Genomic DNA, 22,874 nt, shown 5'->3' on the forward strand with positions numbered 1-22,874 from the left:
CCCTTGAGCTAGAGGCTAATAAAGCTTAAGGCGTGAGGTCTCTCACTTTTACCATGCCCTTCTAAGATTCTGTTCCTCAATTTGTATTTATCATTTTATATTTTCTCGAAAAGATCCCAGCATTTGTGTAAGTTTCACAACCTGTGATACAAAACTTGGATCCACTGAGACATTCAGCTCAGTACTGGGCACATAGTAGGTTGTATTTTTTTTAAAGATTCATTTATTTATTTGAGAAAGAGAGAGCGAGAGCAGGAACAGGAGGGGCAGAGGGAGAGTAAGGGAGAGCATCTCAAGCAGACTCCCCGCTGAGCGCAGAGCCCAAGGCAGGGTTCTATCCCACCACCTAGATCACCACCTGAGCCCAAACCAAGATGCCTAACCAACTGCGCCATGCAGGCGCCCCCATAGTACCTTTTTAATAATTAATTTTGGGCTGATAGGTTCTGGGAAACTTAAATGATCCTCCAGTGTTATCTGGAAATTCTGTAGACCACTGCTTGACCTTCTCCAGTCCCTAAGAGGGGTAGGGCATTGGATGTTGGGGTAGGGAAGAGCTGGCTCTACAGAAGTGAGCTGGGAAGATTGTGGGAGGAGAGAGGTTTGGACTAAGGCAAGGACAGGAAACAAACCAGTAAGGGTGGAGGATGAAAAATCGGTTTAGGAATAACAGGAATTCGCTTCCTTTGGGACTTAGCCCTTTTCCCTGCACGGCTCTTTTGGCTTCGCAGATGCATAGATCTGCCTTACTTCTTCATAAAAAGGAGCTTCAAACTCTGTGGGAAAAGGTCCCTGCTCTAGCATTTTTGAGTTAACCGTGCTCTTGAATGGTGCCAACTTTTGCGATTTCCCTCACGTTCTGAGCTGCCCCAACGATGTGTAGCAGGGAGCCAGGGGGCAGTTTTCCGATCTTCCCAAGAGATGACTTTCTCCGTTAAATTCTCCATCCAGACGGCCAGCCAAATCAGTCTTAAAACGTGTTCCAACCCGAACCCAAAAGATGACCCAGAAGGAGGCCCGACCGCGTGGCGGTGGGCGTGTCTGGGGCGAACGCCGGCGGCGGCGGCGGCGGCGGCGCCGGCGCGAGAGGGGATTAGGGACGCCGCGGCGCCGGCGAAGGGGCGGGAGGGCCGCGGAGGAGCGAGGCCGGTGCGGGCCCTGGGGGGCGGGGTTCCGGAGGCAGCCACGCGGCGTGAGACCTAGCTTTTCGGTCTCGTATGGGCGGCGGACGCGGGGCGAAGAGCCTCGGCCACTCAAGGCCTGGTGCCCCGCAGCCTCGCCTCTACCCGGGGCTCCACCACAGACCCCTTTGTGTTCCTGCCCCCGCCCCGGAGGCGCCCCAGCCGGCGGCGCTGAGTTCCCTCATTGGCTCAGCCGACGGCTTCATCGATTGGCTCCCTTGTCGTCCAGCGTGAGCCGCTTCTTTTCGCTACTATTGGACGCCCGAGCCGCCTTTCAGGCCGCCGCGCCAGGTGATTGCCCGGCCGCTCGGAGTCCCTGGAAGCAGTTCCGGGAAACCCCGCGTGCTGCCGGGATCGCATCTCTGTCCATGAGGGGGGGAGGGGGTGGCGCGCGCGCCATTTCTAGTCGTTTTCAAAGCGCCTCGCGCTGATTCTCACGGGCCCGGCCGGCGGCCCCAGCTCTGCCCTGGTGAGTCTCGCGCCGGCCCGTGGGGGGAGGGGCCGGGAGCCCCGATCCGACCCGGCCGGGCCCATCCCGGGCTCGGCGCCTTGGCCCCAGTTTCGTTTTCGCTCCGAGGCCCTAGGGTGGGGGTGGGGATGGGCTGGGGGCGGCTTCGGCCTCGTCCGGCCGCGCAGCGGAGGGCCTAGCCCCGCCGAGGCGCCTCCTCGCCCTTGCTCATCCTCCCCCCGCCCCTCCAGCCCCCGGCCCGCGGTCCTGCCCGCCGGGCACCGTCCGCGCGGCCTGCCGGGGACTGCCGTGTTTTTCCCGCCTCCGCCCGCTGCTCCACGCGGCCGGCCCGGCCCGCGGCCTCAGACGCCCGCGGCCCCCTCCGCTTCTCTCCTCTGGAGCCGCTTCGCTGTCGTCTCGGCCGGCCTCGCCACGAGTGGGATGTGTTGCTGAACGGGACGGGCATGAGGGGGTGGGGTGGGCAGAGGGCGGGATGCAAACCCGGGGTTACCTGAGCCGGGAGAAAACTTTTGTGCGAGCTGGAGCCCGAGGGCCGATTGGTGTAGGAAGCCTCCCTCCCCTCCCCCACTCTGCATGCTGCGAGCCGAGATTTGAAGGAAAAAATGACTACTAGAGGCCGTGAAACTTAGGCTTCAAGCGGCGCCTGAGATCCATAATTCTAAGAATGTCTTAGGCGCACTAAATTGGAAAGGCGATTCTTTTTCTTATACGGTAGTAACCGTGTTGCCAAAATGTAAAACTTAAGGCCAAGGGGTTCTTGAAAGGTTCAGTCCTTTCACACTGGATTTTTGCTGTCCTCAAGAGGCTGAATTTATGTCTCATGAGTCAGTCGTAGGATAAGGGCTTTGACACTCCTAAGCCCTGAGATACCCGTTAGTTTTCATTTCGTTGGTTCTTTTAAAGCCCGTCTCTTAATATGAAGAATTTGCACAGAGATGTTCAGAAAAAGTCAGGGAGGGGCTCGTGCTGACTTCCCAAATCTCCCAGCAGCCCTTTAAAATCTTATTTAAATGTCTACTTTTTGCAAAAATGCTTAGATCAAATGACTCCAGTCACAGTGTATTTGCTGCATCCAGAAATATGGTTTGGCTGTGTGGCATTGTGTTGAATTGACACAAGTTTTAAACGGTCTCATATGACATAAAAGACTTTTTTTAAAAATGAGCACATTGTATTTGGCTCGAAGAGAGAGGTTTTCCTTGATCTGAAAGGTTTTATTTTCTGGAATCTAATTATTTTACTTTTTTTTTTGTTAAAGTTTACAAACTTTTTGACAATATCAACCAATTTTAGAATCAACTTGTAGGAGAGCCTTTGCAATGAAATGGTAGTCATAAATATTTCTGTCTTGTGCTTAATACACAACTTGTCTTTTTGCTTTACACATACTTAAAAAAAAAAATACCACCTTAGCAGATGTTCATTGAACTTTCCTGTTAAAAATTTGCTTTCTTTCTGTGACTAATAGTATTCCCAGGTGCAATACTGTTAAGGGTCTTGTGATACTGAGAACTTTTGAGTTCTTATGATCTTATGGTTGTATTTGGGGGTGGGGGAGCATGGGAAAACAGAACTACAGAGATTTTGGACTTTAGAGTGCATCTTTATAGAAATAGGTTGTATTAATCAGTAAACGTATTCATCTTACACTGTAAGAAGTTTCTTGATGAAAAGTGTGCCAGTTTGAATGTTTTCGTTTTTGCCAATTCATCAGAATTTGAGGCTTGCCTTCAGAAACATTTCTCCACCCAAAGTTTAACGAGTCTGCGTCTGTGTAGACCTTGGTGGGCTATCAGGTCTTAATGTTTTGTAATCATAAGAAGTCATGATACTTATCTTATTTTCAGAATAACCCTTTCTGCATTTTCCTCTCTTCCTGCTCTCTATTACCTCGTTCCCCTTGGTCTTCCTTTTTCATTAACTTCAGCCAAATATAAGTGGACTTTGAAATGAAAAGAAGTTGTTTTAGGTCAGAAAACTGCACCTGGTGCATTTGCACAATGGTTGTAAGCAATCTGGAAGTGTGGTTATCTTGCGGGTTTTAGTGCTTTTTAGGAAGCTTGTATTTTCTTTATAGCTGATTAGGTACCTTGAGGTTCATCAAGAAAAGTAGGCTTCTTCTTGAGATCCACCTTCATGTCCTCTATTTCAGTATTTGTTGCAGTGTCTTTATTCTGCTGCTTATTATCTTCATCACATTCACCACAGACAAGTGCACTTTAATTCCCTGTCTTTTGAGGCAGTATAGAGACTGGCCTTGTATGGTTTTATTATCTAATCTCTCTCTTCGGGGAGTTGGTCCATTTCAGTGTTGTATATAGGTTGAACATACAAAATAATTTGGGTAGGTTAATCTGGGACATCTGACCTAAGTTTACCCTATTGGGTAATGTTTGTTGAAACTATTTGGAAGAAGTTAGCTGTCTATTCTTCGATATGTTTTTGCAGCTTTATTTCACTGATATGAAAAATGCAACATATACTCATGATTTTTTTTTTTTAAAGACGCACCCTCAATTGTAGCTCACTTCGTATTTTACGTGGACTTAAAACAATCGTTTAGCTTTTAAACTTGGTCATTTTTTCTTTTAAATCTGTGAATGGGAATAGCAAATTAATTTTAGAACAAAAATTAATGTCAAGTTGTGTTTTTTTTTTTTTAAGTGAGGCGGAGAAAACCCAAACCACCAGCATGTTGAAGTAGAGACAGCAGTGCATTTATCTCACACCTATCCTAGATTTGAAGCAGAACTAGGAAAATTTGAAAGTCCTTAAACCTTGATTAAGTGGTCTGTGGGTGTTCATTCTGTTTCTAAATCAAACTTTTAAAAACTGTGTAAGAATTGAGAGCTGATGGGCTTTTTAGGATTTTGTGGTGATTTGTTGATATGCTTGTCAGGACACAACAGCTGCTTTTGTTAATCAGCAATTCTACCTTCAGTAAATTCAAGCCTTTTTTTTTTAACCCTGTGTACATGAAGTTCCTTAAAGATCTAATGCTTCCATGTACATTTCCTATGGTTTTACAGGATTATTGTTGCAAATTTAGGTCAGATACATCACAAAAAGGCATATAATATTATTTTGATAGAGTTTATTAGCAGCATGTATACAAATTAGTTTAGATAAATCATGCATTGTCCTACAAACTAGTTATTTCTGGCTTAATGTAATATAGCTCCTGAATTTTTTCCAGCAGCATAATAAAATGGCTAATCAGGTGAATGGTAATGCGGTACAGTTAAAAGAAGAGGAAGAACCAATGGATACTTCCAGTGTAACTCACACAGAACACTACAAGACACTGATAGAGGCAGGCCTCCCACAGAAGGTGGCAGAAAGACTTGATGAAATATTTCAGACAGGTATAATATGCATTTCTTGTTTCTGACTGGTTATGAAAGTGAGGGCAAACCACTTTGAATTTTATAGATTTTTTTTTAAGGTTAAATAATATTGTTTCTGATCTATGTAGAGCTGAATGTTTGTTACTGTCCCTTCATTGAGGGCATATTGGGTTTGACTTTGATATTCTTATTTCATTATTTTGAAGCCTTCTTAGTGTTGAATATGCAGTCTTAGTTGTTTCAGAACAGTACATCAATTTGTCTTAGATTTACCACCAATTAAAATGTATGTTTCAGCATACCAAATTTTACATTTTTTTCTTAATCTAAATCAGTCATCATTTTGCTTTTACTTTTCTACTTTTAGCTTCTTAAAGTGATTGTTAAATTAGCTTAGGTCTGATTAGGTGGCATAATAAGAGGACTGGTTAGACTGTATTGTCTGAAACGATAATAAATGTCAGACTCCTTGAGAGTTTGTGGCCTGTCTAGTTTCTAATAGACAAAAATCCACATCTCTCAGTAATCTGGAAGTGTTCGGTTTGTAACAGCTGCTTTTTAAAAAAATCTAGAAGTCCCATGGATAAGTGCTTAAGCAAATTTGAATATCTTAATATGGTCGGTTGTAAGCGGTTTGAAGTTTTAAAGAGGGAGAGAAATATTTACCCTTAGGGAGTGTTGTTCATAAATAAATGTGTCCTCCCCCTTTGGGGCCATAGATGGAAACTTTCTTCCTCTGTGTTTTGTGTGCCTATCCAGATTCTGGGAGAGAGAATTGAATTGTCTCTCAAATGTGTCTTAAGTACTGTAGTAACAAATATCTGTTTTTTTGTCCTTAAATTTTTTTTTCAAATCTGAGACGCTTAGGATAATTTTAGACGTTAAAATGACTTCCTAAAAATGACTCCTGGGTGATGGTTCCATTTGAAAATCAGTCCTCGGGAACTTCCTGTGACATTCTGCCATAGAGAATTGGCAGTGATTTGCTCAGAGATGCTCTCTTGTAGAGTGTTTTGTTATTGATAAGAGGCTGATGGTTTGGGTGTAGGGTTGGATCGACAGAATGGATCGATGGGTGTCCTGAGTTGTGGCTTTGGGTGGTGGTAATGGAATTTTGAAGTAAGGAAACTCCAAATATTTAGTCATGCTCATTTTGAGCTTTTAAAATAAACATGGCAACATTTTCTTAAAGTAACTTTACAAATGGCATTATGTAAAATATATTTACTGTATGGAATAAAGTTCTTTTTTGCTTTATCAAAATGGAGTCACTTTTGATGTTAGTTCATATGGACTTGGGGTTTTAATCTGCCAAATATTTCCATTTTACATTGGATCAATTCTGAAATATATTCCTTATAGAGTGAGAAATACAACACAAACTTAACAGACTTAAGAGATTACATTTCAAACTGAGTAGATGTTCTGTGTGCAGTTAATATATGTATAGAATGCAGTGCAAATATTTTCTGTATAGTTTACTTGTACGTCCATAGTAAAGTCCTTAATGCCATTTGAAAAAAATAGTCATTATTGACAATGTTGTGAATGCCACAGCATCTTTTAAACCTCAGCTTGACACATCAGAACAAAAAAATGCCTTAAAATATGACTTTCAGAATTGATTAATCAAGCTGCACTTGCATTTGTAGAAGAGTTTAAAATTATGCCTTTCCACATTCTGATTGCAGCAAAGTAGATGCTCAGATAAACAAATGCATTTCATTTTCTCTTTGGTGCTAAGGAGGAAAAGCCTTTGATACCTTTTGGAGAGTGGAAAGAATTAGTTAGTAAAAATGGCTTCTCTTTTTTTTTCTCCCACCTCTTGTGGTTAGCAACAACTACAACAGTCCATATAATTTGAAGATTGATCCTTGGGGAATACAGTGTATGCTTACCACTCTAACATAAATCAGAATTTGTTACATTAATGCTTAATCTGTAGTACACTCTGTACATCAGATTTAATTTCCAAGCCTTAAGGAGGGGAGGGGAAGTGGGGCTAGGATTTTTGTGGGGTTTTTGTGGGATGTGGGGATTGAAATTCATGTTTATAGGGATTGAAATTCATGTTTGACATTTTATCTTTTATTTTCATATTTGTACTCTTGACCTTTTTGTGTAGTATTTGTATAGCTTCCTATATGCATATTAAATGAAAATGTAGTTTGTTAGTAATAGTACTGAATTATGACAATTCTTGATTAAACATTGATAGCACAGTTAGGTTATCCCTTTTGTTGCAATAACATTACCCCTTCTCAATTTAATTTTTAGGATTGGTAGCTTATGTCGATCTTGATGAAAGAGCAATTGATGCTCTCAGGGAATTTAATGAAGAAGGAGCTCTGTCTGTACTACAGCAGTTCAAGGAAAGTGACTTATCACATGTTCAGGTAAGGCCATTAACTGGAAATGCCTTTGAACAACTGATGATGAGAAATTACTTTACCATTACTTTTTTTTGAAGAGAAGTGATGTTTTTTTGTGACTACCTCTGCTTCTGTTAAAAAAAAAAAAAAAAAAAAAAACCTTTTCTGGCAGAGTTCTCAGAAACACAACTGTAAAGTAAAATCTCTCCCCACTTCTTTGCAGTAAGTTACTTTAAAAACTCAAAATCAAAGTCAGGGTTTGCTGATTGTTATTACTAGGCTTTTATGGGTTTAGGTTACTCAGATTTTAAACATTTTTGGGTTATCTGATCCTGTTTTATTATCTTGGAGGAAAATAATGTAGGTAGGAGGAATAGTTTTGGAATGTCTGGCAAAGATAGTCCAGATGCATTTGAATATCAACAAATGGAAGACTGTTTTGCCAGTGTGGAAGGTAAGCTCCCTGAGGTCTTGGCTGTCTTATTTGTGGTCTGCTCCAGTCTCTGGCACATAGTAACCACTCAGCAAGTATTTGTTGAGTGAATAAATGAGTAAATATTTTGTTAAAATTCTGGTCTTTTGAAATTGTAAATTAATTACATATTTGACCCTTCGATGATTCCTGGTGATTCCTTTTCACTGAATTACTTGTCTGTTCTAGAACAAGAGTGCATTTTTATGTGGAGTTATGAAGACCTACAGGCAAAGGGAGAAACAAGGGAGCAAGGTGCAAGAGTCCACAAAGGGGCCTGATGAAGCAAAGATCAAGGTAAAACTTGACTCGGGTCTTTGTAATGGTAATAAGTTTAATGATGAGATTGAACGTTTCTTTTCATATTTCCTGGAAATAGTTTTCATTGTTCCACTTTTTTTTTTTTAAGCTAGTGTTTAGGAATGAGATAATTTAAGGTAAATTACACAAGAATTTGGGGGGCAAACATTCAGTTGTATGTTTGGTGAAAAACCCTAATTCAGACCCTTGCCTCATTACTTGTTCTGGCTGTGAATGATACATGTTTATTGATGCTTCTGATAATAGCTTTTCAGATTGACTCTAAGTCATGTCTCTTGGTTTGGTTTCTTTCTAAATAAGCACTTTCTCTCTCTCTCTCTTTTTTTTTTGGTGAAGAGGTGTTTTATAACTGCTTTACTCCTGAATTTCTGTTTATCTGTTTCATTATTTGTAAACTGGGCATAGTAATAGTACCTATTCCCATAGAGTTATGAGGATTAAAGGAATTAAGATATGTCAAGTGCTTAGAATAATGCCTGGAATGTGGCAAGAACTGTGTAACTAGGACCAATTACTATTATTATTGTTTAGATAAACTACTCTGCAAGATAAATATAGGGTTTTTGGTGAAAAGACTAGTGAACCTCATTCCTTAGTTAAGGGGATATTGACGTTTTGCCACAGTGATAGACTTCTCAAATTGAAATATTTTATTTAATGAAGTTGTTTGTACAGTTTTGTTTTAGACAGGAAGTAGAACTTGTAGTTCCTGTCATATAATAGTTTACATAGAGCTCCTTTGTACCCTTTTCCCTCATCTGTAAAATGGCATAACCTATTCTTGTATTTTTAAAATAAATACGTGAAAATTCCATTTGACATAAACTTACTAGTGTGTATTGAATAGGCCTGTGTTATTTCCCCAAAAGTGGATATTTGCTTTTGATAAGTATGTATTGTATATGTGATATGTGTATAGACAAGTAATGTTTAAATATGTAATACATTTTTTGTATGTATATTATATATTACATGTATTTCTGTGCTTAAAATTAGAGCAGCTCTTTTTGAGTCAAAGGTAGAAAAATAGAGACCCTAAGGTAACTCTGGAATCCCAGGGTTCCTCCAGCAATACTTCTGAAGCCACTAAACTTGATGATGTCTAAAATCTCTTGTTGTTTTGACATTGTGTATAGATCTTCATCAGCTTAGGATGGGTTTATCTGGACATTGATGAAAATATCCTTAGTCGAAAGTATACCTAATGACACTTAACCTGCCAAACATTATAGCCTAGTCTACCTTAAATGTGCTTAGAAAACGTATATTAGCCTATAGATGGGTAAAATCACCTCTAACACAAAGCACATTTTATAGCGAAGTGTTGGATGTCTCGTGTAATTTACAGAGTTCAGTACTGACAGTGAAAAACAGTGATTGGTATGGATCCAGAATGGTTGTAAGTGTATTGGTTGTTTACCCTTGTGATTGAGTGGTTGACTGGGAGCTGAGCCTCCCTGATGCAGCCCAGCATCATGAGAGTATTGTCCTGCATATTGCTAGCCCTGGAAAAGATCAAAAATTAAAATTTGAAGTGTGGTTTCTACTGAATGCGTATCACTTTCATACCATCCCGAAGTCGAAAAATCGTAAGTTGAGTCATCGCAAGTTGGGGACCATCTGATTTTTAAAACATGAAGTGTAAAATTCTCCCCGTTTTAGGTAGATTGCATTTTTTTTTCCATTGTGTCTGCGCTGTTGGCCTCTCATATAAATACAAACCCTTGATGGCAAGAACATTACCTTCTTTTCTACAGTCCCTCTTTAATACCTAATATAATGTTGTGAAGAAGGTTGGTAGTCAGGAAACGTAAGGTTTTGTCTTTTGAAACCTGAGTATACTCATTTGGTAATTGCCAAATATTTTGAGTTTGTGTTGTATGAGAAATGGTCTGGTTCTTATAGAGCTTATGATCTAGCAGAAGTACAAAACAAAAGGATTAAACAAAATAAAGGTTAAATTACTTGACTAATAGAAAGTCACAGGAAGATGTGAGGAATAGTGAATGAGAGAAGCTGCATGAAGGAGGTAGGACTTCTGATTAGAGAACATTTTATTTGAAAAGAATCACAGGTAGGTAGCTGGTATGTAAAGGGAACAAGTTAAGGAAAGCTCTCATTGAAGTAGAGGAGAATGCAGAACGAGGACTACTGCAGTATAGAAATATGAATAGGTAGCCTGGGGTCAGCTTATGTCACATTTGTAATAATCTGCCCCGTTTTTCTGTTCTCATTCATATCAAAAAATTGTGTGCTTAGAGATTTAATTTGTCTACAATTCTTTCCATTAAATGTATGGAAAGGAGCAGTAAAATGAAGTGGGAGCAACACGTGTGAGTGATACCAGTGGGAATTTTGACATTATTTTACCTAAGATACATAGCCTAGGATGTTGGGGTATCTTTTGGAAAAGATAATATACTGATGTGTGATATAATACTCAAGTATAAACGGATGTATAATTATCTTTAGGCATTGCTTGAGAGGACTGGCTATACTCTGGATGTAACCACAGGACAGAGGAAGTATGGTGGTCCTCCACCAGACAGTGTGTACTCTGGTGTACAACCCGGAATTGGAACAGAAGTAAGTGTTCTTCGGCTGTTTGCTGAAATCTTTCCAGTTTGTAAATTATTCTGTCTGTTGTATGATGGGGAAGAGTAGTTGATTCTTTTTAAAGTGTAGCTATAATTATTTTCTTAGGATATCCATTTGTATTTTACTATAGTCCTAAGCAAGGAGAACCATGTGACTAGTAGATATCCAAACACTCTGTAAAGAATGTAGAGTTCTTGGAATTGGTTGCTAAAATCATGCAACCAGCAACACACCATTTTAGGTGCTTGGGTTGAGGTTCTTAAAAAGAAACAGTTGCTTTATTCTGTTTTTGTTTTATGTCAGTAATTCTGAACAGCTCTTGTCCTCCCTCCTTGACCCTCGTCCCTCCTTGATCCTCCTCCCACCACATAAAAGGTACTCAATATTTGCTGAGAGATTTATTGATGGGAGTGGGTCACACAAGGAAAGGATGTAGGATCAGATAAAAGGTTGATCGAGTACATTGGTCTGTCATTGAACAAAGAAGCAATTTCTGCTCCATCTGTGCCTTCATAAAGGTTTCTTCATATACCTTTGTGTTAGACAATTCTAATCCTTTATTTATTTATTTATTTTAAGATTTATTTATTTTAGAGAGAGAGTGCACGCTCACATGCACGCATGGGGGGGTGGGTAGGTAGAGAGAGGGAAAGTCCCAAGCAGACTCCCGTGCTAGTGCGGAGCCTGATGGAGGGCTTGATGTCACAACCCTGAGATTACGACCTGAGCCAAAACCAAGAGTTGGGCTCTTAACCCACTGCACCACCCAGGCGCCCCACCAGTTCTGATCCTTTAAATGGTAAAAACTGTGTGCCAAAATATAAGTGTACAGCAAGGTCTTTTCTTTCTGGTGTCTTTCAGGTAGCCAAAAGAAAAGATTATTATTTCTAGTTTGTGAAATAAGACGTCACCAGTTAACTAACTTTTTAGATTTATATCAGAAGTAATTCCAGTGTATTCTCTGTATAGAATAGAGTTTACATTCATTGGTCTTTGTGCCCTGAACTTCCTTCAAGCATTATTATAGTTAATATTCTTTTCTTAATATTTAGTGGTATTAAAAGGGACTCTAAGCATTTTTATTTTTCATGATAACCTAAATCAGCTATGTATTATTGTTTTGAGTCTCTTAAAAAAAACTATAAATTATTTCATGTTGCATAATTATTGTAGAGTTAGAATTGGACTGTGAGCCATCTAAGTTTGTTATAGGAGCAAATGTCATTGAAACATAGTATACAAGTGAGTAGTAGTTTGGTCTTTTTTCTTTTTAAGATGATTTATTAATGGGGCGCCTGGGTGGTTCATTCGGTTAAGCGTCTGCCTTCGGCTCAGGTCATGATCTCAGGGTCCTGGGATCGAGCCCCACGTTGGGCTCCCTGCTCAGTGGGGAGCCTGCTTCTCCCTCTCCCTCTCCCTCTCCCTGCTGCTCCCCCTGCTTGTGCACTCGCTCGCTCTCTCCCAAATAAATAAAATCGTTAAAAAAAAAAAAAGATTTTTTATTTTTAAGTAATCTCTGTACCAACGTGGGGCTCATACTCACAACCCTGAGATCAGGAGTTGCACTCTACTGACTGAGCCAGCCAGGTGCCTCAAGCCGTCCTTCATTTTTAATGTTCTAGTTAGATTGTGAACCCTTTCAAATCTACATTTACATTTTATTAACTTTTAAACAATATAGAAATATAGTTCAACTTTCTTGAACTGCTACGTCATAGGTATTTTTTTTCTGAATGGTTTTAAATTTTCTTACCTAAAACCCTCATATAAAATAAATAAATATAATTACTCTTTCACTTCTTATTTAGAGGCAGCCTACAACACCTTCAAGAGGGAAATATGTATGTTTGAAAAAGTTATCTGTAGTATACCATTCAGCATGTGATACCCTCATTAGTATTTATCAGTTACTACATTCATCTTAGTCTTGTTTCTTTAGTTATAAAATCCTTAGGAATAAAAATTAACTCTGTATAATATTGTTAATGTTCTTTCCAATGCCCAGTATAGCCTAGTATCAAATTAGTTGGTTGTATCTATTTCATAATTATAAAAATGAACTTTTTTAGCCCATTAGATTGGTTTTATTGAGCTCATTAATGGAGACTTGTTTTATATAGGTAAGAAAGGAGTTTGTTAGTACTCTTCACCTTTCGCTGAAAGCATTTAAACAGTTTAATAGGATAAACTATTTTGAGTATCCAATTAGAAACAAAGTTGGTATCCTAATTATAAAATATGCATATTCTCTTACATTGCATTGTGTCTTTAGGAGAAAGATGCATTTTCCTATATATTAGATACCGTCGCATACAGCAAATAACTTTGCCGTGAAATCCCTATATGAGCCTAAGCCACTCCTGTCACGCAGTTCGTTACAACAAAATCTTAGTGTAAAGGTTTGGATTCTTCCCATAAAGTTAAATTCCATGAGATTTGGCCTGTATATGTTAAAAATTAAAGTATTGTTTTGGTTTTTTTTAAAGATTTACTTATTTTAAAGCCAGAGCATGTGGGGGAGGGGCAGAGGGAGAGAATCTTCAAGCCGACTTCACGACCCATGAGATCATGACCTGAGCCAAAACCAAGAGTGGGACGCTTGACCAACTGAGCCGCCTAGGTGCCCCTAAAATTAGTTTTTAAAAAATCAGAAAAATAGGTTTTTAATATATTGGGTTGCTGATTTAATAAATAAATTGGTTTTAGTTGGTGTCATTTTTGATGCTGTGAGGTTTAAGTTCTTTTATATTTCACTACAGTCATTAAAAAATTTTAGGTCTTGATTGAGGAAGTTGAAGTGAGGGTCCATGCCTGAGTCTGACAATATTAAAGTTACGAGAAGACCGAGGTTTCATCTTGGTAAAATCTACTGTAAATTAATCCTATAAAGGAGCACTCCTTTGCATTGTTTCTAAGCATTGTCCTGAGATGAGAAATATATAAGAAAGCTAGGTATTAATTTTGAAGTGTATTTTTTAGTGTGTCTGGGCCCTCAGGTCTAGTCTGCTTATAGTATCTTTGTATTCTTCAGCTGGCATTGTAAAACTGTTTGGGGAAGCAGCCTCTGTTTTTATTTGTTTCCAATATAATAAGCACTTATCTTTTTAAAGAGCACAGCACTGGTGTTTTGTAGAGGAATTCAAAGGAAATGGTAGATTGAAATTTAATTCTTTGGTATTTTAACTAATGGAAGTGTTAGAGAACCTATGTGTTTAACAGAGATGTAAAAGTATATGACTTAGTAGTACCTGAACGGCCTTACGTATGAGGAAAAGCTGCTGTGTTTGCAAAGTAGCAAATAGGAGCTGGATAAGGGAAGAGCCCTAGTAGATGCTCAAAAGACTACGTTGCACTGCCTGTTAACTCTCTTCCTTCCAGAGCCTCAAAGGGCTTTCTCTATTACTGTTGAAGTATTTGATGGTTAGATAGTAGACAAGCAAAACTTTTTCAAGCCTTGATGCTTAGTGAGTAAAGAAAGAACTGGTTGTTACGGTATTCATTAGATTCTGTGGGTCTAATAGGGGCGGGGGCAGGGGCGGGGGCTGGGAGGCTCACCTGCATGTATGCCTGCAGGCTTACTCCACACAGTTCATACGGAGCCAGAATGGCTCAGGGACCAACGAATTCATAAAAGGAGAACAGTTTTATTTCATTTTTTTTTTTAAAGATTTTATTTATTTATTTGAGAGAATGAGAAAGAGCACGAGAGGGGGGAAGGTCAGAGGGAGAAACAGACTCCCCGCTGAGCAGGGAGCCCGCGGGACTCGATCCCGGGACTCCAGGATCATGACCTGAGCCGAAGGCAGTCACTTAACCAACTGAGCCACCCAGGCGGCCTATTTCATTTTAGTTAATTAAAAATTGAGCTTAGAAACTTTTAAAGGAATCATGCTTAGTTTTGAATGCTGTTTATTTTTAGCCTTTTTAAGTTACTTACATGTCCTGGGTTAAACTGATCTTGAAATGAAGCCATCTCCGGCTTCTCAGTAAATCAGTATTTTTAGCCTGTTTCTTCTTGAATCCCAGGGATTATCATATTGGGGACTTTGTTGACCACAGATTTGTTGATGTTTCTTCTAAAGTAAAACAGTATTCTTATGGAAAATCTGTAAGTTGGACTTCTAACATTCAAATGATACTTTGGAGTATACAAGGAACTTGGCTCTTATGAATCCTGTATGTAAAGTGATTAAACAATCATTAAATTACTTTTTCTGAAAATACAGGTTTTTCACGTTAGGTTTACTTAATGAGGCAAACCTGTCTGTTCTAAAAATACAGGCACAAGTGTTACATAAGTGTAATAACCTGGCACTTAGCTTCCTCACTTAGCTGTGTGTCAGGTGTATTTTCACAGTGCCACTTTATGTGCTCTTTGCTTTATGTGTTTTTATAATGGATATGGAAGAAATAGGGATAGTGAATAATGTAATTATGAAGCACCATTGCATTATGTTAATGGAAGTAGTATGAAGCAGAATTTGCTTCCCAGAACAGTTTTTATTTATTTTTTTTATTTATTTATTTTTTTTTTTTAAGATTTTTATTTATTTATTCATGAGAGAGAGAGAGAGAGGCAGAGGGAGAAGCAGGCTCCCAAGGAGCAGAGAGCCCGATGCGGGACTCGATCCCAGGACCCTGGGATCATGACCTGAGCCGAAGGCAGACGCTTAACCATCTGAGCCACCCAGGCGCCCCTTCCCAGAACAGTTTTTAAATGTTCAAATACAAATACCCTCAAGTACAAAAACACTGTCCGACTGGGCCAGAGAGCTTAGCCACACCAAAAAATACATTTCAAAACAAATACCGATTATCCTTGTATATTTATTTTGTCTCAGGACATCTTTTATCCGTAGTTTTTTTAGCGCTGTGCCCTGTTATGAATGTTCGTTTATAGGATTGATAAGCTGAGGCTAGTGAGAAGTGGTCAGATTCTGGATATTTTGAAGGCACATCTAACAGGATTTATTGATGAGTTGGATATGGGGGTATGAGAGGAAGGAGCCAAGGATGACTTCAAGGCGTATGACCTGAGCAGCTAGAAGGTTGGAGTTGCCCTTTATTGAAATGAAGAATGCTGTAGAGAAGGGCAGATTAGCAGGATTGAAAGATCGTAATTCAGTTCTGGACATGTTAAGAATTAGATATCTCTTAGACCTCTAAGTGGAGCTGTTGAATGAGCAGTTACTTCTATAAGCCTGGAGTTCAGGGAAGAGTTTTGGCTGGAGATTATAAACGTGGGAGGCATAAGCATCTACTTGGTATTTAAAAACCATGAGTTTTGGATGTGATCACCAAGGAAGTGTGTGTAGATAGACTAAAGGTCTAAAATCTGATCCCTGCAGCCCTCTACATTTACAGATTGGAGAGATGAGAAGGAACTAGCAAAGGGAACTGAGCAGAAAGAACCAATGAGGTAAGAGAAAAATCAGGGGTGTGGTATCCTAGAAGTCCAGTCAATATGGAGTTTTCACAGAAGGAAGGTGGTTGGTTACAACAAACTTTCCAAGTAAGAGAGGACCGTGAATTGACATTTGAATCTGGCAACATGGATGTCATCAGTGACTTTGACAAGAATGGTGGTGAAAGCCATATTTGGAGAGGATTCAAGAGAGTGGGAGGCAAGGGATTTGAGATACGAAGTACATACAGCTCTTTTGAGCAATTTTGCTAAAAAGAGTAGAGAAATGGGATAATAACGGGAAGGTGTGTCATAGTCAAGATATATTTTTGTTTTCATTTAAATTTTAAGTCTAGGGGCGCCTGGGTGGCTCAGTCATTAAGTGTCTGCCTTCGGCTTAGGTCATGATCCCAGGGTCCTGGGATTGAGCCCTGCATCTGGCTTTCTGCTCAGCGGGAAGCCTGCTTCTCCCTCTCCCACTCCCTCTGTTGTGTTCCCTCTCTCGCTGTGTCTCTCTGTCAAATAAATAAATAAAATCTTAAAAAAATAAATTTTAAGTCCAGTGCCCAACCGACAGAGCCATCCAGGGGCCCCTTAAAAACATTTTTTTTAAGTGAGAAATTATAATCACTTGTGTGCTAATGATCAAATTGTTGCTGGACCATGTGTCCTTGAGTGGAAGAGAAGGGATGGGATCTAGTGTTAAGTTAACAGCATGAGGTAGATGATCTTTTGAACATTAATCAAAGATAAGCAGCTATTATGTTTCAGGCACTGTGTTCAAGTTGGGAATAAAATGAGGAACAAGATTTGGGCTCTCTGCTCACATGGACATTGAACCCTTTGGATGATGTTATTCCCAGATGAAGACACTGAAACTCACTAATTAAGTTGCTCAAAGTAACTAAAATGTAGATCTGAACCCAATATAACTTAAAACTTAATGATTTCTCACATTCTCCCTACCTTCAAGCTATCAACCCATTACCTCATGCCGCTGTCATCCCTTGCCTAGATTGCCTTGTGAACCTGACTGGGCAGCCTGTTTCTCCATACAGTCCCATCTTCTACCTTTTTGCCAGCCCTTTAGAACATGTCATACCTAGTCACTTGTCTGCTCAGAACCCTCTGATATCTTCCCAACACATTTGGAATAAGATGGAAACTCCTAACATGGTTTATCTTAATCTGGCCCCTCTTCTCTCTTTCCCAACACTGTCTCCTATGTGGGTCTTTTCTTCCAGTCACTGTCCTGTTTGCTGTTCATCAGATACATCAAGTGTATTCCCATCTTTTCCTAGTTGTTCTTTACCTTGGGGTGCTCTTTCCTCAGATTTTTACTTAATTTTCTACCTTAGATCTCAGTTCAAATTTACCTCTTTAGGGAGACCCTCCTAACCCTCTTCCTCCTCATTTATTCCCTTTCCTTGCTTTTATTTTTCTTAGCCTTTAATACCTCTTGAAATCGTATTTATTTTTTTTTAACTTTTGTCTCTATCAATAGTATATAAGCCTCATGAATGCTTAGACCTTGTTTGTGGTATTCACTGTATCTCTAGAACTTAGAAAAATACATAGCATATGAGTTCGAGGTATATGGAATTCCATGTCTCATGAAAAGTGTGGACAAGTTCTCTGAGTAGGTTGGAAGTCAGTTGCTATGTAGGCTAGGTATTTATTGGAACAACTTCAGGCTGATACTTAGAAGATTAATTGGGTATGGATAGGAATGGGAGGGATTCAAAATAGCTGAGATTTAAGTTTATGAAAGTATTATTTCCTTGGTGATCTTGGGGGGTGGAGGGAGCAGTGGAAATTATGTTACCCAAGAGAAATGAGGAAGATCAAAGGAACTGGTTGACAAGGGTGGGTTTTACTTATTTTGATTTTTGGAAAAAAGAAACATTTGTTACAAGTCTATTACATCTATGGTAGAATACTCAGGAAATAAAGAAAAAATAAAATTATAACAGTTTTTTCATGCATTGATACATCACTATTAGTACTATTCACATACACAGTCATTCATATCTATATATGCATCTATATTCAAAAAACAAAAAAATGACATTGCTATTTATTGATGATTTGAGGTAAAATTAGGACAACCAAGAGGAAATGCTTCCAAATGCAGTTGGAATTATAAAATTAGGTCTTAGGATGGAGATGTGAGAGATGACTAAATAGATACAGACTTGGGGAATGGATATGATCTTTGGAAGTGAAGGAAATACAGGGAAGAAGAGATAGAGCCATAACTTTGGGAACCATGCAGACTGTTATTAGGTGAGTAGGAGAATCACCATGGAAAGGATAGGGAAATAATTAAAGGTAAAAAGACCAGGCTAGTGGAGGATTGTAAAAATTGAAGGGAAGAGAATTTGTAGGAGGCAGCATCACCAATGTTGTTGCTTACCGAGAAGGCAAGATGAGACTGAGGAAAAAAAGACTTGAATTTAGTCATTTGAAGTCCATTAGTGACATTTGGGTATGCAGCTTAGTGTTAGTAGAAGAAGCCAGTGTTGTAGTTAAAGAGAGAGCATAGATGCCAAAGGCTCCCCAGAGTGAGTTTTTGTTAGAAATACGGTTCTGTAGGGATATTGCACAGATGATGCCTTAGATGTCTTATACTTTGTAGCTGCACGGTACTAAGGATATGGTAGATGGGTTGAATAACTGCATGAATGAAATAAAAGACATGGCCATGTGTTCAAAGCATTTGAAAGTGAAAGGAAAGATAAATGGGTAAATATTTCTTGTTTGTGTTTTGTTTTGTTATGGGAGATGTGACATGTTTGGAAGGATGTACTTAGCAAAACTGGAGAGTCGAAGAAATGAAAGTTTGCAATTATTTCCAGGAGAATGTGGTGTGAAGAAATGGGCTTTGTTATTACTAAGGTTAAGGAGTTAACCTTGGAAAGGAAATAAATCTCTTTTTCTGCGGTATAAAGAAATAGAAATAGATTCTGAGAATGTATTTAAGGCTGAGAGGAAAGAATATGAGGAAACCACTGCCTTTCACACGTGATCTCCTTGGAATGACTTAGTGAATGAGGATTGGAGACTAGAGACGGAAGGATTGAATAGGTGTTATGTGGAAATTATGCTAGGGATTCAAAAGGAGTTTTACCAGACAGCAGTGAAGGTAAATCTAATTATTTTGAAAAGGATTGTCTTAGCACAGTTATAGAGCTTAATTTAACGTCAGAAACGTAATATCCAGTAATAATTTGGCCATCTTTTGGATTGCTGTTTCATTAATCAGGTCATTTTTCAGAATATGAAATGTTGATGTAGATGAGTTTCACTAGAAAATTCATCTCCAGGGGACGCCTGGGTGGCTCAGTCATTAAGTGTCTGCCTTCGGCTAGGTCATGATCTCAGGGTCCTGGGATCGAGCCCCGCATTGGGCTCCTTGCTCAGCAGGGAGCCTGCTTCTCCCTCTGCCTGCTGCTCCCCCTGCTTGAGCGCACTCTCTCTCTCTCTAACAAATAAATAAATGAAATCTTAAAAAGAAAAAATTCATTTCAAATGCGGACACTGACTTAATTCTTTAAGGCTGCGTGTCGGGACGCCTGGGTGGCTCGGTCAGTTAAGTGTCTGACTCTTGGTTTTGGCTCAGGTCATGATCTGAGGGTCGTGAGATCGAGCCCTATGTCTGGCTCCCTACTCAGTGGGGAGTCTGCTTGAGATTCTCTCCCTCTCAAATAAATAAATCTTTAAATAAAAGACTGCATGTGGATTGCAAATGTTTTAACGTAAAAGATTGTCTTTAATGTTGCCGATGTGGTGGAAGCTTGAAGAAATTGTGGTCTGATATTAAATACTGAGAAGGTTTTTGATTGTTTAGTTTTAATTTATTGTATATTTAATCCTTATTACATAATTTTTTTTAGTAATTACTTTTTTTAAGATTTATATATTTGAGGAAGAGAGAGAGAACGCATGCGGGGCAGAGGGGCAGAGGGCAAGAGAAACTTAAGCATGCTCCATGCTGAGCATGGAACCTGCCACAGGGTTCAATCTCACGACCCTGAGATCATGACCTGAGCCAAAATCAGGAGTCAGACACTTAACTGATTGTGCCACCCAGGCACCCCTAGAATCGAGAAAACTTGAGGAAGACCACTACAGTCTTTATTCAATTATTGTTTTATAAAAATGCAGATATCATATTTCCCAAAGATACATACATGTATCCTTTATTCTGTGTTTTTGTGAAACTATAGAAATAAAAAATCTAGAGTTGTTTGTACAGATTTTGCACACTCTTAATCATTTTCCATTTTTCAATATAGAATATTGTTCTGTGTTAATGACCCTAAGGTCATTATAATAAACATTAGGGTTAACTCCTAAAGATTCAAATTGTCCTCATTCCTCCTTATCTTTGTGCCCGTAGCCCCTTAGAAGAAAGGTTGTTAGGCTTTATGGCTCTAAAATGCTTACATTGGGGTTCTAATACAGAGATTTTATTTCAGGTCTTTGTAGGTAAAATACCAAGAGATTTATATGAGGATGAGTTGGTACCCCTTTTTGAAAAGGCTGGTCCCATTTGGGATCTACGTCTTATGATGGATCCACTGTCTGGTCAGAACAGAGGGTATGCATTTATCACCTTCTGTGGAAAGGAAGCTGCACAGGAGGCTGTTAAACTGGTATGTGATAAACAAATACCACTGTCTAGTGGCAAATCACCTCAGTTAAAAATGTTTGCAGTTAACATTGTCTCATTTTCTTTAGTTTTTTTCTTTGCATGGTTAGATGTTGGTAAAGTTGATATGTGACCTTTGCTCTATTTTTTCTGATTATAAAAGTAAAACGGAATGAAAATACCCAAGAAATAATGTGTTAGAGAAAGTCTTCCATAATTCTATTAAGTTATTTATTAGATTGGTTAGTATCTAAAGTTTCATTTGAATATTGGCTTCTGCAGTTCTCTCTTTGGATTTTAGGCAAAAAAGGTGTGAATTGTTACTGTTAAACTTTAGGACAAGATTCTTAAAAGTGTAATGAAGGCTGGGATGGGTTCTGGGGAACCTAACTGGGTGACAGTGACTTTTAGGACACAATTCAGGAAATGATTGAGACTCTTCTTTTTGTCACAACCTAATCATACAGTTTATTTTCTAAGTATATGCCTGTTCTTCTCTAGATTTTGTTTTCAGGCCCTTCAGTCTCCTCTGCCTTCAGTCCTTCTCTCCTTTTTTACTATTTTATAGCCCGTCTTCTGTCATCTAGTAGTTGCCTTTCCCCCTTTGTGCTTAGTGGCACAGTAGTACTGCTGCGAGTAGCGGTAGGAGTCGTAGCGAGTTCTGCGAAGGAGAAATGCCTTCACGCCTGTGTTGGTACAGCTACGTCAGTGACTTAAAATAACCGTGTCGTCGTTTTTGCTTACTCTTGCCAGACATTTAAAAGCCTCGCTTTGTCTAGTTCCAATCCTTCTAGAATGCGTATCCTTTCACCAGGGCTTTTGGTTTCATGAATCACTTCTAAATTAGTTCCACTTCTAGCTTGACCCAGATTTTAGTTTTTATTAAGAACTTTTCCTTCCAACTTGCTTTTCCTGAGAAATTTTCAAAGCCTTATTTCCTTATTTTTGGCAATGTATGGAGATTTTTATTTTTTAATAATCACATATCTTTTAGTAAGCTAATGGGTAAGTAATGTGAAAGTCTAACAAGCTCAAGTTTATCAAGGAAACTGTCACCATAGTGATTTAAATAAAGCCTTTTTAATTTCCTGTCATGTCATATAGTTTTGAAGGTATTGTGTTTGATGTGCAGTTTAAAACTTTTCATGTATACGTTCAGAGTACTGTGTTTTGTGTAGAATGTGAAATTCTTCTGAATTTCTTTTTATTGATTACACATAGTTGTTGACTATTGTTATTTTGCTTTTGGCTTATGTGCATCTAATTTTATCTCCAAGAATCCTGAATGATCAGTCTTGGGTACTTTTTCTGAAATTCTCTGGAAAATTTTTCAGATAGATAACATTGAAATACGGCATAAGGTGTTTTTAAAAATAAAGTGAATAATTGAGTCATTTATATCCAGAAGAGCAGTGAAAGTTAACAAAACCAAACTAAGGTGAGAGACCGTAACAAGGTTTAAAATACACATTTTTATAATGGTAAGCATGAGGGAACTCAGTGAGTTTGTGAAGCAGGAAGTGTTTGACCTTATATTGTTGAATTTTTTAGGTTGAGATCAGTTGTCCTGAGTTTGGGATGGTTGTGGGGTATCTGGTTCTTTTCTTCCTTGCAGTGTGACAGCTATGAAATTCGCCCTGGTAAACACCTTGGAGTGTGCATTTCTGTGGCAAACAACAGGCTTTTTGTTGGATCAATTCCGAAGAATAAGACCAAGGAAAACATTCTGGAAGAATTCAGTAAAGTCACAGGTAAAACAAAAATGTATTTAGTAGAAGTTAGTTTTGGGAAATATGTGGTACTATTTTATAAGTACAAAAAAAGGAAGTGTATATTAATCTAAAAATTTAAATCTTCAGTGTCTGAATTGCCTCCTTTCTGCTTTACAGCGGTTTGGTCTAAGCATGTTCCTTATATCCTTAATTTCTTGGAATGTCCCCTTACTTCTGTGCCTTAATTGATCCTTAGCTTTTGCCGGAGTCTTTGCCTTGTAGCCTCCAGTGAAGGCTTGCCAACATTCAGCGTGTTTTAGGGCCAAGAGGATGAGAGTTCTTCT

The 22,874-nt window shown here is 39.1% G+C and overlaps 1 protein-coding gene across 5 annotated transcripts in view; it reads left to right on the top strand.

Moving 5' to 3' along the window:
- The first annotated feature begins 1,493 nt into the window (after nucleotides 1-1,493).
- The window catches only part of HNRNPR (heterogeneous nuclear ribonucleoprotein R), a 34,836-nt gene continuing 13,455 nt past the window's right edge, over nucleotides 1,494-22,874 (top strand). The window contains exons 1-7 of one of the 5 annotated variants that reach the window (XM_054513078.2): nucleotides 1,495-1,650; nucleotides 4,850-5,015; nucleotides 7,275-7,393; nucleotides 8,031-8,138; nucleotides 10,635-10,748; nucleotides 20,646-20,822; nucleotides 22,434-22,568. In XM_054513078.2, coding sequence (XP_054369053.1) covers nucleotides 4,859-5,015; nucleotides 7,275-7,393; nucleotides 8,031-8,138; nucleotides 10,635-10,748; nucleotides 20,646-20,822; nucleotides 22,434-22,568 — 810 coding nt within the window. In that variant the 5' untranslated portion in view covers nucleotides 1,495-1,650; nucleotides 4,850-4,858. Of the gene's footprint in view, nucleotides 1,651-4,846; nucleotides 5,016-7,274; nucleotides 7,394-8,030; nucleotides 8,139-10,634; nucleotides 10,749-20,645; nucleotides 20,823-22,433; nucleotides 22,570-22,874 lie in introns of all 5 variants that reach the window. The other 4 variants (XM_064589774.1, XM_054513077.2, XM_045898476.3 and 1 more) reach the window with 4 other exon arrangements.

This window comes from Mirounga angustirostris, unplaced genomic scaffold (assembly GCF_029215605.1).
Source record: "Mirounga angustirostris isolate CCGP_5_RB_7025 unplaced genomic scaffold, mMirAng1.0.hap1 SCAF_4, whole genome shotgun sequence".
NCBI classification, from domain to species: domain Eukaryota; kingdom Metazoa; phylum Chordata; class Mammalia; order Carnivora; family Phocidae; genus Mirounga; species Mirounga angustirostris.